This window comes from Meriones unguiculatus, chromosome 7, assembly GCF_030254825.1.
Source record: "Meriones unguiculatus strain TT.TT164.6M chromosome 7, Bangor_MerUng_6.1, whole genome shotgun sequence".
Lineage (NCBI taxonomy): Eukaryota > Metazoa > Chordata > Mammalia > Rodentia > Muridae > Meriones > Meriones unguiculatus.
Genome location: NC_083355.1, coordinates 116,492,967 through 116,510,452, shown reverse-complemented (window position 1 = coordinate 116,510,452; position 17,486 = coordinate 116,492,967). Strand labels below are relative to the sequence as shown.

Sequence of the window (17,486 nt, the reverse complement as noted above, 5' to 3'; positions counted from 1 at the left end):
TGCATGAGCCAGGTGACCAGGCAACTCCTGGAAGTGACAGGGAAGCTACAGCCATGACACCTCAGCAATACAGCATTTCAAAATCTCTTTTAGCTTTTCTTTAAGCTTTTTTTTTTTTTTTTTTTTTTTACAAATTTTTTTTGGGGGGGCAGGTTGGAGACAGGGTTTCTCTGTGTAGCCTTGGCTGTCCTGGACTAACTCTGTAGACCAGGCTGGCCTTGAACTCACAGCGATCCACCTGCCTCGGCCTCCCTGAGTGCACCACTGCACTGCACCTATAGTTCTTCATCTAGAGACGGGCCCCTATGAGGTTCCCTCTGTCTAAGCTGGTGTGACGTTGGTGTGGCCATTACTCAGGTCTTGTTTAGGCGGCAAAATTACAGTTATGAAGTAGGAACAGAAGTAATTTTGTGGTTAGGGGGTCACCACAACATGAGGAGATGCAGGAAAGGGCCTGGATTAAGCAGCTTTAGGAAGGTCGAGGATCCAAAGACTGCCTAAGGAGCACCTCCAGCCATCACCTACCCACCTCCTCAACGCCAGCAGAAAGGAAGGAGCCTGCTCTCTCTCCCCGCCCAGCCTGGCCCAGCCTCCCCACCACACACCTGTGCCCACAAACAAAGAAGAGTCGTACTTTGGACTCGTAGGACTCCTCTGCCAGCTCCGCGTAGCCCTCCCGGATGAGGACATCTCTGACGTTGATGGCATCCTGGGCACCCGAGTACCGGTACACGTCCACATGCAGGACACTGTGCACCACAGAGAACACCTTCACCAGGAGAGGGCAGCCACTGACCAGGGAGGCGAACCGCCCGTTCGCCCCCCCACTCCAGTGCTCGCCGCAGATAAGAGACTTTGCGGATGGCCGCATCTTGCAAATCTTGAATTCCAAAGCCTGAGACACAAAGAAAAGCGCTCTGAAACAGTTTCATAAGCAAACAGAACACTACTAACAAATTCTCCTTCCTAGGAAAGTCAAGAGAGCTATGGGTGTAGTGAGAGTTTCCCAGCTAATAAACAAGGCTTCACTTAATTTTTAAAATTAATTATTTTTTTAGTTATTTACGTTGGAGAGAGACTCACTGTGGCTGAACTGGAACTCACTACGTAGACCAGACAGACTGTCCCTCTGCCACCAGAGTGCTAGGATAAAGGCATCTGTCAGCACACCAGGCTGGCTTCCTTTTTTAATCCACAGCAGTATTTTAAAGTAAACTTGAGAATATTCTTGATGGGGACAGAGCACGTAAGTGTAAATCTCAAGCCACACGCCAGATCCTGAGCAGCCAGCATCACAAGATGCCCGTGGCCGCTGAGATAAGAGCGCTCAGATATTTGAATGCTTAGTCAACAGTAAGTGGAACTTTTTGAAAGGATTAGAAAGATTTCTAGACTTGTGTGGCCTTGTTAGAGGAAACAGGATTTCAAAAGCCCACACCAGACTCAGTCAGAGTCTCTGTCTCTGTCTCCCTCTGCCGAAAGATCAGGAGGTAGCTCTCCGCGCCTTCTCCGGCACCATGCCTGCCTGGCCCGTGCTCTCTGCCATGCAGATGATGGACTAAGCCCCTGAGGCTGTACGCAAGCCCCCAGCTAAAGGCTTTCCTTGTAAGAGTGGCCTTGCCCTCTCCACAGCAGGAGGGCAGTGGCTAAGACAGCACTACAATTCTCTCTTGCTCAAGGTCGGATCCTCCCTACATTCTGATTTCCTAATGGCAACCATGCCCACAACAATGCAATTTTTAAGAGTAAATAACCAATTTGGCTAGTGTAGGTCAGTCCTTCTGTTATGGACTTTAGCTGCGAAGGCCCAGGTGACCTCCAGGCAGTCCCCTTCTGGTAGTCAACACTCATTCCCCAGAATCCTCTCGGCCTTACCTGAAATGGAAGCTCCAGAAACTGACAGGGAATCTCCCTCAGCAGATCTAGGTCTACGTGAGACCTATTCCCATAGTCTACGAAGAACACCTGTGACAGAGAGAACAAGCGCTGACAGGGACTCCCACCGCGGTTCTCTTTCTGCGGGGAGCGCAGCAGCCTAACTCTACAGCTGCACAGCTGGCACTACACAGACAAGGAAATGCCTTACATTCCCACCATTCTGTTGTTGTTTCGAGGAAATGTAACTTTATTCAAATCCACTGTTGGAATCCATACTCACGGCCAAGATAGTTTCTCCTCCCTATCCACTATTCTTTTGTGTTTTTTATTAACATAGTATTTTTTATTATTTCTAAATCTCACATACTGCACCCAGATCACATTCACTTCCCAGTGCTGCCAGGTCCACCTCCCTGAATTGTGACAGCCCCTCCCACAAAGAAAAAAAGAATTAAAAAATACCAAGTCCGTTTTGTGTTGCCTGTATACTCACGGGGCCTGGTCACTCCGGTGGCCAGCCCCTTAGGGAAAGCTCAGTCCTTCCCCTCCCCACCCCACAGCCATCAGCTGTGAAGAGCTGCCCTGCAGCCTCGCTCTCACAGTCCTCAAGAGTTCTCTTCAGTGGCTTTCTGCTTAGGCTGTAGCTTCCTTTTGGGGTGAGGTGGGGAGAAGCAGTCACAGGGGCCTTCTATGTATCTTGCATTCCCATTCTAATAGTAATCACTATGGATTTCTTTATTTCACTTATTTTTGGTGTTTTTGAGACAGAGCACCTCTATGTATGTAGCCTTGGCTGTTCTGGAATACACTATATGTTGATCAGGCTGGCCTTGAATTCAGAGGCCTGCCTCTGTCTCCAGGTTGACAAGCAGATTTTCTATTTTTTTATATGTATGTGCACCACATGTGTGCAGTGCCCATGAAGGCCAGGTCTGGAGTTAAAAATGGCTATTAGCCTCCATACTGGGAATTGAACCTGGGTCCTCCGAGCCATGTCTGTAAGCAGCACGGCCTGGTGCTTTGCAAAAGGAGAGAGAAAGGAGGAGGGGAAAGGAAGCAGAGATGCTGCCATGGCTTGGGGGAGGGATTAGCACAGGGAAGGTGCGGATGGAGGAAGTGGTCCAGATGAAGGATAAGCAAGTGTTTATGGAATTGGTGGTGGTGGTGGGGCAGCCTGGGATGGGGCTGGGAAGTAAAGGTAGTTTAGATGGTTCTTATCTGCCTTGCCTCAGGTAAGATAAGGATATTCTAAAATCTATCATGTGTCTGTGTAGTCTATTGATTGTGAAAGTGGGTTAGAGATACCGTAATAATTGTAGGGCTAATATTAGCCTGCTACCATTAAATGAAGAGCAACACATCTCTCCTGTCCCAAAATTTTCCATAAATTTCTAGGTTTAATTCCTTTCTTTGCCAGTGATCTGGTAACAGGAAACATACCTCAGCAGAATTTCCAGAAACATAAAGGATTTGAGCTCTAAAGTAGCTTTCCTTGTTGTAGTCAGTAAACGGTGCCAGGCAGACCAAGTCCGGGTGCGGGTGCACAGGCAGGGGGGCCAGCTCTAGCCGGTTTATCTCTGCAGTCAGCTTTCTCAGGAGCTCTGCGTTCCTTTCATCAATCCTGTACCCCCAGAAGTGCCCCACTTCTACCACCTGAACGGGAAGAGGATGGGCATAAAGACTACAGACGTGTCCACGCAGCCCTCTGAACAGGCTTGTTCCTGTGGCCAGTGTTCTGCACAGGTTTCTAGTAGCCTGTGAGAAAGAGGGCTTCCTGTCAACAGCAGAACAAGCCCATGAACTATCTGCTGTCCTCCGAGGTGACTCAGCAGGCCTCGTGTGAGGGCTTTGAGAGGTCTGGATTTAGTTCAGCTAAGTCAGTAAGGTGGGCGGGGGGGGAGCCTTGGGCACCCTCGAAGCTGCCGAGTCCAGGGGCCCAGTCCATGAAAGAACAGTGCATGAGGTCTGGCAGAGAGACAGCAGTGTCAAAGACCCAAGGACCAGCTTCTCTACCGCTGCTCAGACCACAGGTTCACAGGGTCATGGCTCCTGCTGTATTCCAGATTTCTGCATGAATTTCCTGAGGAAATGTGGCTGCAGGTTTACCAGAAAGTGAACACATGCGCTGATTTGGTTTTTGTGCTGGGGTTTGAAGCGAGGGCCTTACTTACACATGCAGACCGGAGCCCCACTGCTGAGCTTTGTCCTTCGCTCCATACAGGTTATTTCATTTATTTTAAATAAATGAAAAACATACTCAGTATTTTCAATACTAGTTTTGTTGGTGTAAACAATTATGCAGCATATATCACTCCAACTAATTTTTTAAAGTTTTTTAGGGTTTTGTTTTTTCCCTTTGAGACAGTGTCTCAGTGTGTAGCCTTATCTTGCCTAAATTCTCTGTGTAGACCAGGCTGGCCTCAAATTCATAGTGACCTGCCTCTGCCTCCTCAGAACTGAGATTAAAGGTGTGTCCACCACAGACGGTTATTTGCGCGCAGACAGGCTGCTCCGTGACCAGCATCTTCCGGTGTGGGGGCGGGAGAGGCTCTGGGGACCTGTGGCACATCTCACCTCAGTGACATCGACTGTCAGGAGGAGATCTGCAACTGTCCGGGGTCTATCCAAGGTGTTGAATGAGACTTGCATGGGATCTACCGTCTGCTTCTGAAAGTCCACGTTCACCCTACGTAACATGAGTTTAAACAAGAAAATAAAATTAAATGTTATAAAAACATTTCCAGGTGTGAATTACCACTTGACCTACTCTAGTATTTTCAGTGCTATTGTTTGGTTCTTTTTTAATTTTTATTTTTTATACTTTATTCACTTTATATCCTGATTGTAGCCCCCTCCCTGGTTTCCTCCCAGCCCTTCCTTTCCTTTCCCCATCCCTCCCCTCCCACCGTCCCCATTAAGGGGGAGCCCTCCTCTCCCACCATCTAGCCCCAGCCTATTAAATCTCATCAGGACTGCCTGCATCCTCTTCTCCTATGGCCTCACAAGGGCACCCCACCACGGGGAAGTGATCAAAGATTAGGCAACAGAGTCCATGTCAGAGATAGCCCCTGCTCCCCTTACTAGGGAACCCACATGGAGACTATAGTTTGGTTCTTAATTATTCCCCAAATGCCCTGCATATGGAGCTACTGGCAGGTAGTAGAACTTTGGGAGGTGGAACCATGGCCCCTGTTAAGAGGACCAACCAACCACGGACTAAAACTTCTGAAGCCATGAGCCAAAGTAACTTTTCCTCTTGCAAGATGACCATGTCAGGTACTTGTCACTGAAATGGAAAGCTGACACAACCAGAAATACTGAGTGTGATCTCACTTGAAAAGGAAATTTTTGGGCTGAGGAAGCAGTTCTGTTAGTAAAGTGCCTGGTAAAAGCATGAGGCCCCTAGTCCTCAGAGTCCCCCACACCATGTGAAAAGCCAGCAGTAACACCTATCACCTCAGCACTGGCTGAGGCATTGATGCAGGCAGTTCCCTGGAGCCAGCCCAGCCAAAACAGATGAGCTTCAAATCCACTGAGTCATCTTGTCTCAAATGGTTAAGGTGACAACTTATCAGGCCCTGGCCTCCACATCCACACACCTAACTAACAAGGACATAAGCCACATATACCAAACAAACAAAAACCAAACCAAACAAAAAAACCCTACAACATCCCACACTGGCTGGGCCTAGAGCTTCGGCTGTCTCCCTCAACAACTGCTCATATTCACAGGTTTCTTTCTTCTGGAACCACAAAGGTTACACAGAAGAAGAGATAAGTCAAATTTTGAAAAACAAAACAAATAAAGCCGGGCATGGGATCTCCGAGTTTGAGGCCAGCCTGGCCTACAAAACAAGTTCTAGGCCAGTCACGGCCACATTGTGAAACCCTGACTCAAACAAACAAAAATTTAAAAAGAAGACTTCTGCCCCTGTGGCACTGGGGTCTGGCCTAAAAGGAAAAGAGTCTGTTATAAATACCAGATAGTATTCAAACTGTGTCCAAAAAAGATCTGCATTCCTAACAGCCACTAGGAGCGCTGCCACTAGCCACCCCAGCTATGAGGACACTCGTGTCACAACAGCGGGGCGGGGAGAAAGACTGCACTGTAAGAACCAAGGCCCTGATGCACCTTCATTAAAGCCCACTTTTTGCTCTGCCCAAAAAAGAGAACTATCTAAATGAAATTCATAAATCTAAGAAGGAAGAAAGGAAATAAGCACAGCATTAATTTCTATAATTTAAACCAAAAATGTAAATTCTTCCACTCAGTCCTTTTGATGACTTCACAGCAGGTATCATATCTACCGAACAGATGGAAAACACCCAGGAGAAGTGGTAACAGGTTCAAGGACACCCATGAAGAGATGCCAGGATTCAAGGGCAGTGGCCCCTCGTGACAAAGCCAGGCTTCAACGGTCACGTGGGAACGTATTTGGAGCCCGGTGCAGGTGGAATCTTCTGGAATTACCTTGTGTTCCTGAGCTTTGACACCGACCCGCCTTGCACCTTCCCCTCAATCTCCTCTGCAGCATGAACACTCAGCTCCAGGGACACTTTTAACTGGGACATCTTGACTGCTAAGTTCACAGCAGGGAGGGTTTTAAACCTCTCTGTTGGATTCCGTGAAAACTCCACAAAGGCTCTGCTCCATAAATATAAAATATAAATTTATCAGGTATCTAGTAAATAACCACATATTAATTTCTCTTGAGGTTAGAGAGAAATTCTCACTGCATACGTCTCAAAATGCTAGGAACTCATCATTCCAATTAATCAATAGAAATGTTGGCTGGTTTAAAGACAGACTATTCGCTGAGGCAATGTTACAATGACAAGCCAGTGAGCCAGGCCTCACTGCGCAACACAGTGCAGAGACGGCATTGTTCACAGAACTTTGGCCAGGGAATCTTAATTCTCACAATTTCAGCACGAGACCTGGTTTCCTGTTTTAAAACTGCTGTAGACTGAAACAGTGATGCAAAGCAGCACACAAATGCACAGCACAGGAGCTTGGCAGGACCCTTTCAACATCCCCTAGGGTAGAGTCACTCACTGCCACTCACTGCCAGGTTTCACCTGTGCCTGCAAGCCTCAAACTCACAGCGTCTACAGAGCGTGCTGTTATGTGAAGGGCTACAGTCATTTTTCTTTGATTGCTCTTCTATATCACTAACTGGTCCTGGCAGAACCAAAAAGAACATAGTTGCTTTCCTCTGAAATATTAGTATGACATTTGTATCGTGACTAAAAAGCCAAAATTATGAGGAATGCACAAGGCCCTGGGTTCAGCCCTCAGCTCCAGAGGCTTTGTTTGTTTGTTTTCTAATCTATTTTAAAACTGTAACCTTATATACATAAGCATTTCCTTTTGGAAATAGAGGCTCTTGGTGATTCTTTTAACTAACCATTTGTTACTGACTTGCTAATAAAATAGGGCCAAATTAACTGCGTTTCTGTACTCTATGTTTTACAAAGTCACTAATGACAAATGTGTGTTAAAGAAATGCACAGATAAACTCTGCCCTTTGGAGTATCTCCCATGGCTATTAGTGACTGGCCATGAAAAGCTGGGGACTGGGGACAGGCACCAAAGAGAAGATTCCTGCAGAGAACCGGGACATGCATGCTACAGCAGCGGACACACAGTTCCGTTAGGACATACAGCTGGAAAGGACAGAAACTCCCATTGACAATATGACAGACCAAGGTTCCACTGGAGAGCTAGCCTGATGGCCTCCAAGGAACCTACTTTTCCACACGAGTAGCCCAGAAGAGACCTCTGTAACATTTAAAATGGAGGACTTCTTGTCATTGCAGCCGATTACAGAAACTGACTACTTACTTGGCACCATCAAACACAATGGATTTCACTTGACCACACTGTCTGAAGAGAGACTGCAGTTGCTTGTAGTATAGAAATCCGTAAGGAGGAATGTGTTTCAGCTGTAAGAGAACATAGCACATGTCAGCGCCGCCTGTAAGGACCGAGCAGGCGCTGAGCAGCAGCTGTTCCTGCCCTCACTTGCAAGCTCAACCCATATAAATACATGACAGACTTGGCCTATCTGTGTACCTACCAACCACACGACTTTAACAAAAAAGGCATAAAATAAAGGCTTTTTTCCCCTTGTTGAAAAGTTCAACAGTAAAAGTTTTGGGGGTTTTGTTTTTTTTTTTTTTTTTAATGCTTTCATTTTATTACTTGAAAATGATCACACTAACTACAGCTTCCTGAAACATCATCCTTCTGACAAAGAATGGCAGGGGAAGAGTTAAGGAAGATGGACTGCTGGTCCTCAAAGGCTATCCCCTCCTCATGGCAGCAAAGCCAGGCTCCTACCCAGCAGCCTCAACTCCAGCTGCTCCAAAGCCCTCCGCTATAGCACTCTCTGCCCTCCACAAGCATCAAGCTCACTCATGTTCCAAGCTCCCGTTCCACTGAAGTCCCTGTGCTCTGTCAGCCCCTGATGAGCTCAAGTCTCCATGAGCTGTAGGTGGCAGCAGGGAAGAAGAGCACAGCCTGGGACCAAGCCTAAGCTCAAGCCCCACGGCATGGCTACATCACAACGCTGGGATGGTAAAGCCTTGACGTTAAAGTGTCCGTGTGAAGCTCAGGGAATAGATTTTAACAGCACCTGGCTTCTCAATGAGGTTCTAAACCAGCCATGATTTAGTTCATATGACATGTGCTCAGGTAATGGTCAGCTGACCAGGCTGTCTGGGGCTAGGCAGTGTGTCTAACGTAAGGTCCCGTGGGGCCTTTTCACAGCACACAGCTGAAGACAGACACAGCAGGAAGGGTACAGAAGCAGCTAATCCCTTTCTCCACAGACAAAAGCCACAAAAAGCTTGGTGCCCAAGCTGACAGTCCTTGAGCTAGACAAGCTAATGGCGGCCTTTTAAGTGGAAACTTTTCCCCAGGCATAAACTGCATCTTCACATCCTTCTCACTTGCTGTGCTCTTCAAAGACTTGCACTTGAAATGTTCTAAATCTGTGGCTCCATCCTTGTTAATCTTCAGACTCTCCACAGTTGCAATAGTGTAACAATTCCCAGAACTAAAGCAAGCAATGACTCAATGACTGAGCTCTCACTGTATGCCTGGAGCAAGCTTTACAAGTGCTTTGCTTTTCTTTCTTTTCTGTTTTATGTTTTTTCAGAGTTTTTGTTGTTGTTTTGTTTTGTTTTGTTTTTTTGAGACAGGGTTTCCACGTAACCTTGGCTGTCCTGGACTCACTTGGTAGACCAGGCTGGCCTTAAACTCACTGGCTTTGAACTCAGAGAACCACCTGCCTCTGCCTCCCAGAGTGCTAGGATTACAGGCATGCGCCATTGCGCCACTACACCTGGCTACAAGTGCTTTTCATTGACAAGGAGTCTAATCAAAGCCCAGTTCTCATTTATGTAACTGCAATTGCCACCTGCTATTGCTGGCTGTAAACAAACGACCCCTTATAAACCCAGGACTCAGTGCCCACGGCTAATCATCGGATCTCCTCCCCTTCCCCCACCTCCCAGTTCCCGCTATCCCTAGGTCAGACTCTTTAGCACAGACTTTGAGGGGCCACAAATCTGACTTTAACATCCTCTAAGTACTTATGTTGGGTATCAGGGCAGGGAGGTCACTGCTACTTATAGCAGGAAGCTGCCAGCCAGTACCATTTTATTTTGTGAACCATTAAGTTGCTAATAAAATAGTCTTTAGGGCCTTAAATCCGTGAAAATGGTACATGATCAAACCAGCACTCACCCTGAATATATAAATTACCAATGCCTTCCTGTAAAATGGGGTCTATAAAAATGAAGAAGAGACCAGTAAGAAAACAGAAGCCTCTGAAAGGCTTTTAAATAAGTATAGCATTCCCTTTAGGGGGAAATCCACAGAGCACCTACTAGAACACAAAAAGTCCTCTGCACGAAGTCTCCCTGGAAACCTGCATCCACACTCTTCTCTTGGGACAGCGTCCAATGTGTCACCTACCACAACTGTTGTCTTTGGGTCTTTGCCGGCCAATTCCCTCACTGCCATCTCCTCATCTGGCTGTCCAAAAGTAAAGTAATTTGGATAAAAAGCACCTGCCAGTACAACCTGGAAAAGAAGCATGCGTTCAGTTCTTCTTCCCACCATGCTCTCATGTCAAATCAGAGCACTGGCATGATTTGAACATGCAGTACACAAAAGCTATACTTCTCACACATCCTGTTATCCCCCATGGCAGACATACTACAGGATCATTTCTGCAGACTAGCTGGAATGCTTCTGAGAATGAAGCAAACGAAAGCTCAAAACAGTACAGTAAGCCCTCCCTCGTCCAGCATGAGCTCCGACAGGCCAGGTATCTTCCCGGGTGTATAGACATAACTTCAGTTGGGACCCTCCCGCTGGGTAGCAAGCTGGTTCCTAATGTTTACTTCTAAAAGGCACTCTGCAAAATCCTTTTTCAGTAAGAATCGGCCGACATGAAACACCTAGAGAAGACTCTCCCTGGCCATATGGCAATTTCACAGCCCCCAAAGAACTAGTATTCCCACTATGCTGGGTTACAGGTGTCCACTTCAAACCCTGTTCTGTATGTTTGTGGTGTCTGAATGAGAATGGCCTTCACAGGCTCATATATTTGCATGTCTGCTCCCCAGTTGGTGGAACTGTTTGGGAAGAATTAGGAGGTGTGGCCTCGTTGGAGGAGTGTGTCACTGTGGTGGCTCTGAGGCTTTAAAAGGCCCTCACCTCTAGTGCTCTCTGCACATGCTTGTGCAGAGATGTAAGTGCCCAGCTCAAGCACCATGTCTACAGGCCCTCCTGCTTCCAGTACCCAGTCCAAGAGGGCCATGATTCAACCTCTGAACTGTGAGTCCTCAATGAACTCTTCCTTCTGTAAGTTGCCTTGGTCTTGGTGTTTCTTCACATCAGGAGGACAGTAACCAGGGCCATGCAATGCAGCCCTACTCTGAAGGCCTATGACGGAAGCATTGTTCATGTGCAAGCCAAACACCTCCACGTTCCCGCAAGGTTTCATCCCACAGCCAGCCATCTGATCCCTGATCCACAGCTGAAGGCTCTTTCTCGAGGCAAGAGAGCTGCCCTGCATATGCAGAAACAGAGGGCATATCTGTTCCCTGAACCTTTCAGCAGAAGGCCCTGTTGTCATTTTAAAAAGCAAAATGCCGGGCTGGAAAGATGGCTCAGAGGTTAAGAACACTGGTTGTTCTTCCAAAGGTCCTGAGTTCACACTGGTGAACTCTAACACATGGTGGCTTCTAACCATCTCTAGCAAGATCTGGTGCCCCTTCTGGTGTGCAGGCAGAGCACTATAACTAATAAATAAATCTAAAAAAAAGCCAACCGTTCCATCTTACCAAGACTTGGAGCCAGGTGCAGGGTGAAAGCCTGCTGGCTCAGAGAGGCAGAGAGAGCTCCCAGGTGACCTTCCTCCTCAGCAGACATCCCAGAAAAAGCCCTTTCTCCTCCTCCACACTGTCCCTCTTTCCGGTGTCTGCCTCTTGACCCATGGTTGACTTTATTTAGCTCTTGGATTGAAGGTGTGTGCTGAGGCTGAGCCCCACCACAGGTACTGTGCACAGTAAACAGAAAGCTCTAGGATCAAAGGCTGAGGCACATCTCAATTAGAACCAGGTTTTACAGTTCACAGTCTCAGGGCTCACACTGGGATCAAATACCCTGCAACACTCTATCACTGGCCCAGGGTGGCAGGATGAGCTCACGGAGAAAAACAAGCGGTTGAGACAAACCACCAACCAGGAAGGGTGTAGACAAAGACTAAGAATGGCTTCTGGTGCTACACATGTGGGGCCACTCAGTATCAAAGTCTCAGAGGCACAGCTGGCGCCAACAGCTGGCAAGAAACCCGTTGTCAACCACAACCTGAACAAGAACTCAACAATGACAGTGCGTGTGGTAGCACACACCGACCCCAGGCCTCAGAAGGGAGAGGCGGGGAGCTCTCTGTTAAGGCAAAGCCAGGCTGGCCATCCGCGGTCACACAGTAAGAAGCTAACTGAGAAGAAACCCGATCGCTAAAGGAAGGCCCGGCACACCTGCAGGATGAAGCGCTGCTTGTATGGGTACTCCTGATCCAAGGCAGGGTGGCGGGGGTCCACAAACATGTTGAACTGCGAGATTCTGGTCTTCAGCTCTTCATAAAGTTCAGCCACCTAAAGTGCACACCAAAATCTCATCTCAAAGCACAGACGCTCCTCAGAGGAGTAAAACAAATGGGCGCAGGAGAGGGTCAGTTAACAAGTGCACTGGTTAAACAGCACTCTGATGAGGAACAAACGAGGCTGGGGAACAGCAGAGTGGCTGCACGGCAGGACTGCCAGAGCCTCAGCTTATGCTTGTGGTTCCAACTGTACTTACAACCACAACCTTTCGTCTTTTAAAGTCTTCTTCACCTACTACCATGAACACGTTCTGTTTTCGTGTTTAGAAACATAGTTTATATAAACACCCAGACCTGTAATGCAGGCCCCATGCAGAGGAGTAGCTGACCACCATAAAATTGACTCCAAAGCTTGGTGTAGCACACACCTTTAATTCCAGCACTTAGGAGGCAGAGGCAGGCAGACTGGATGAGTTCCGGGCCAGCCTGGTCTACATGGCAAGTTCCTGGCCAGTCAGGAGTACACAGAGAAACACTGTCTCAAATCAAACACAGACCCCGTGTTTTCCTTTTTGTTATTGATTTTGGTGATTTTTATCTTTTGTGTTTGTTTTGTGGTTCTCTTTTTTATTTTTTCTCTTAAGAGAGAGAGAACATGAAGTCGGGAGGGCAGGAGGTAAAGAGAACATTAGAGGACTTGGCGGAGGGGAGAGGCCCGGTGGGTGCCTATTTCCCTAATTTGGGCAGGAGGTGAGGCAGCTCTCTGAAGCTCACTGATCAGCCAATCTAGCCAGATCTAGCTTTAGGTTCTCTGGAGACCCTGCCTCAAAAATAAGTAAATAAGGGAAGACACTTCCCATCAACCTCTGGCCTACCTTCATACATACAACCTGACATACCACATGCACACACAACACATACTACATACACATCACACATACACACACAATACATGTGCACATATACACACCCGTATCTTGGCTGCTTTTGATGGTACACACCTATAACCTCAGAACTCAGGAGACTGAACACAAGGATTTGAGTTCTGAGCTAGCGTAGGCTAACAGAACAGGGAGAACCTCCTTTGAAAGAAAATCCCCCCAAAAGGAACTGGTGATAAGTGGCTTTATCATGAGATCAAAATAAACATTTTCAATTATTAAGTTGTTACTGAAGCTACTCCTGGACCTAAAAAGATGCTTCTCCCTCCAACTGTAGTCTATTCTAATCTAGTGCCAAAATCTGACTGGAGCTGTGTGGCGGCTACTCGTGGTTGTCAACTTTGATGACATCTGGAATTAACTAAAACCCAAATGGCTGGGCACACCTGTGAAGAACTTTTTTTCTTAATTAAATCAGCTGAAGTGGCAAGACCCACTTTTAATCCAGATCTTTGAAGTAGGAAGGTAAATCTTTAATCCAGATTTTTTGAGCTGGGAAGATCTACTTTTAATCTAGGCCACAGCATCTGCTGGCAACTACATAAAGGACATGGAAAAAGGAAGCCTGTTCTCTTTGCCTGCTTGCTCTTGCTCTTCCTTCACCAGCCTTAGAGACTACTTCTTTGTGAGTCCAGCATAAACTGATGACCAGATGAGACATCCACCCTTGTGGATTAAATAACTACTGGGTTGTTGGACCTTCTGTTGCTAGGCAGACATTGCTGGATTAGCTAGACCACACTCTAATAAATCCCTGGTGGACAGATGATAGAGAGATGGATGGATGAATAGATGGATGGATGGATGGATGGGTGGGTTGGTGGGTGCATGGATAGACAGACAGATATAGACAGACAGACATTTATTAATTGTGTAAGTTCTGTTCCTATAGAGAACCCAGACTAATATATGCTACATATGTGCATACACTCCCACAAAAACGTACACGCGTCAGGCCAGTCTCACTAGACATCTTCTGAACAACTCCTGAAGAAAACACCAGGAATCAGAATTCAGCAATATTAAAATATCAAGGACATTTACTCTAAGAACACAAGTTGGAATCAGAAGTCCAAGCCCATAATGTGTTTACTTACGCTGCTCAGTTAAAAATGAAAAGATCGCATGCTTATCTTGAAAATACTACAAAGATAGCATCCAAGAGTACACAGGTGTTCATCACAGAATGGCATTTCAGGAGAGATCCTATAACCAAGCATTTATCACACAGCAAGGCATCTGTACCCAAGGCCTCCCGCTAACGGTGGGAATGGGCAGACATTTGCTCCCTGTACCAGCGCGTGGCTGGTGCTTTAATAACCATTTTTAAGTCTGTTTGTCTGCATCAACCAAGTCAAAGAATGTATAGCTTACCTCTCTGATTCTCTTTATCTGAATGTAATTTAGCCGTCCCCAGTCAAGTTCATCCTTTGAACACATAAGATCACAGTATCCAACGTGAGGTCAGTAAGTCAGAGGTTAATCTGCTACTACAACACATGTCTTGTCTAGAGCCTCAACAGGCAGGACTAAGCTTCTGCAATATCCAACATGCACTTGAGTGACCACAAATAGAACTTCCAATATCACCCTGAAGCCAGAAACCACAGACATTACACGGGGACGGCTCTTCCTCAGTTTACCTGTCCCCAAAAGACTGTAGCAACAGGGAAGATAATAAATAAGGTATAGTGTTTTTAAAGTGCAGCTCACACACTTGTTGGTGAAGACCCACTGAGGCACAACAAAGCTATATACACAGGCATGCCTACAATGGTCTTTGGAGCCTGATTAGTTCAGAAGAAAAAGCCTTATCTGAAAAAGAGAAGGTATAGAGGCTACTGGATTAGGCTCCTGTTAAGCCCTTTATCTAAACTCAGAGGAAGCATCAGAGGCAACAAGGCCATTAATTCTGAGTCATTGAATCAGCATGTTCACCCTAAAGCCAGCAGGCACCACAGAGTGAGGCGGCCGTGGAATGGAGCACCGCTCTGCTAGCTGGTCAGCTTCCTTTCCACAGCGCCGAAGAGTAGCACTCTGCAGTAGGACAGGGTCAGACACACCTGGGCTGCCCACCCTGAGGACAGCATGCAGCAGTGACATGCAGTGCCATCACAGCGTACACACACTGTGGGAAGACCCACACAGCAGTGACAGCTGAGACAGACCGGTAGGGAATCAGCAACAAGGAGGAAACTACTAACCTTGGGATGTCGCAGCTCTCCTCGCTGTCTGCAAGCCTGCCAGGCCTAAAACAACACAATCTCAGTCTCAAGTGTCAACATGCGGTTGAACACAGAAAATGTATAAATTGAATGTTTTGAATCAGCTTCAGGATATTGGCCCAGATACCCGCACACTGCTCCCCAGCAGCTGTTACTTTGTGCTGCTCACCAGAAGCCTCACTGACACCATGAGAAGAGACCTCTGTGCACGCTCACAGCCAGGGTGGTCTGGGCGGCCACCGCCACCTCCAGAGGATGACACACTCACCTTGAAGGCCTCCACAAGCGCCAGGCAGTCACTCTTGCTGCTGCCCGAGAAGTGCACTTTGTTCCTGCAAACACATTAATGAAGCGTCATCCAGCGCCAGCAGGAAGCCGACCTTACAGCAAGAACGGTAAATACCTATATCCATCCAGATGCTGCCGAAAGGGCATGGTGAAAAAATTCTTCAGGGAAAGAGCTGCCGCTGAGAAAACAGAGAATGGAGCCTCAAAACACATGCCAACGCACACCTGTCCCACGCCTGTCCCACGCCTGTCCCACACCTGTCCCACACCTGTCCCACACTTACCTATAATAAGACATTCATCCAGGCACCCAAACACATGGCCCAGCACAATGAGTTTGCCCAGCTGCTGGCTGACCGGGAGCTGTGCCAGCACTCTTCCCAAGAAGGTCAATTCGCCATCATGGGGGTTTTCATCTTCTCTCTGCCCACTAACTGCCAGTGCTCCAACCTTATGAAACAAGTTAGGGCCTTTAGTGAGTGCTGACATATCCTCAACCCTTTTCTCCTTAAGGCAGAAGGTGCAAGACAGCCAGGGTATACCAGCTTCTGATGAAACAGGTTCTGAAGACAGCTAAGGTAACCTGACAACTAAGGTCAAGGCTGATGGCCTCAACATGCTCCTGAAAGTCATTTCCTCAGTACTTTTAAAAAGCATGTCATGTCACTGTAGATAGCCCACACAGAGACTTCCACAATCCACCCAGTCCTGGGCATAACACGAGCGGCACACACTGAGACAGTCTCCAGGGGCCCAGTCACTCAGCACAGCACTCAACTACACTGACAAACCACTTCTGAGAAGAAAACATTATTGGCATCCCAACTTCTGGGGGTCAGAAGTGGACTATCCCTGGCCCCAGCAAACAGTATGTGGAGTAGGATTCTGCTGCTCTCAGGGCCAGTGAGGGCAGGTCACAAGAGCAGAGCCTGAGTCAGGAGTGGTCCAAGGAAAGCAAAGCGGGAATTGGGTCTCAGGCAATGGCTGGGCAGGAGGCCTAGAATGAGGTGGGGGAACAAAACTAGAGAAAGAGCAAAAGCAGACTGGCAGTGGCTGAAAGAAAGCGATAGGTGCTTCTTAGGGAGGGACCACAGGGATGGAGAGGTAGTAGGCATCAGAAACACCAGCAAGGCAAGTCTGAAGGACAGGCCTGGCGCCAGAGTTGCCTGCTGAGCATTTATAACTAAACTACATTAAGGATTACCACAGAGAAAAAGTCCTTTCCTACCACTAAGTACTTGCACGAATCCCACCTCCTTCAGCAGAAGAATGGTGCGCTCAATGTCACTCAGACTGGGCGGAGACAGGGCAGTTGCCAGCAGAGCTCTTGGTTCGCCCATGTCAAGTAACTTCACTTTCAGTATTGTGCTTCCCAATGGACAACGCTGAAAAAAACAGAATTTCAATTCATATGGTGCTAAACCAATTAACCTGTTCATGACTTGTGCTACAAAGACAACATGCAAAGGAGAGGCGGGAAGAGAAACAATAGAGGTGGACAGCAACAGAGAAGGGTAAGGAAGAAAAGACAGAAGCAAGCTGGGCATGGCACACACCTATGATCCCAGCCCTGGGAGATGGAGGCTGGAGGAACAGGCGTTCAAGGCCCTGACTCAAAACAAAATACAAAGTGGCGAAGAAGAGAGAGAAACCAGGCCTGGTATAATGGTACATGCTTATGAATTCTGAGTTTGAAACCAGCCTGGGGGATACAGCAAGACCCTGTCTTTTTTTTTTTTTTTTAAAGGTATTAAGAGAGGCAGAAGAGAGTGGAAAAAGGGAAGAAAAAGGAGAAAAAGAGGAAAGATAAAAGGCGAATCCATAATCACTCACTATAAAAGCGACAGAAAACACTGGTTTAAAAGAAAGCAGCATCATGGGGCCAACAGACACCTGGCAGCACTCCTCTCCTTAAGGGTTCCGAGCAGGAGGCTGGAGGCAGGCTTGGTGCTTAGAAGCCCTGGCTGCTCTTCCGGACTGGGATTTGGTTCCCAGCACTGATTTGGTAGATAAGGACAATCTGCTGGAGA

The 17,486-nt window shown here is 47.4% G+C and overlaps 1 protein-coding gene across 1 annotated transcript in view; it reads right to left on the bottom strand.

Moving 5' to 3' along the window:
• The window catches only part of Tdrd9 (tudor domain containing 9), an 88,262-nt gene that overhangs the window by 21,685 nt on the left and 49,091 nt on the right, over window positions 1-17,486 (bottom strand). The window contains exons 15-28 of the mRNA XM_060388248.1: window positions 16,710-16,841; window positions 15,741-15,906; window positions 15,572-15,635; window positions 15,437-15,500; window positions 15,148-15,192; window positions 14,318-14,371; window positions 11,938-12,054; window positions 9,863-9,970; window positions 7,724-7,824; window positions 6,350-6,523; window positions 4,453-4,564; window positions 3,319-3,531; window positions 1,876-1,965; window positions 635-895 (exon numbers count right to left, since the gene is read on the bottom strand). Coding sequence (XP_060244231.1) covers window positions 635-895; window positions 1,876-1,965; window positions 3,319-3,531; window positions 4,453-4,564; window positions 6,350-6,523; window positions 7,724-7,824; window positions 9,863-9,970; window positions 11,938-12,054; window positions 14,318-14,371; window positions 15,148-15,192; window positions 15,437-15,500; window positions 15,572-15,635; window positions 15,741-15,906; window positions 16,710-16,841 — 1,701 coding nt within the window. The remainder of the gene's footprint in view (window positions 1-634; window positions 896-1,875; window positions 1,966-3,318; window positions 3,532-4,452; window positions 4,565-6,349; window positions 6,524-7,723; window positions 7,825-9,862; window positions 9,971-11,937; window positions 12,055-14,317; window positions 14,372-15,147; window positions 15,193-15,436; window positions 15,501-15,571; window positions 15,636-15,740; window positions 15,907-16,709; window positions 16,842-17,486) is intronic.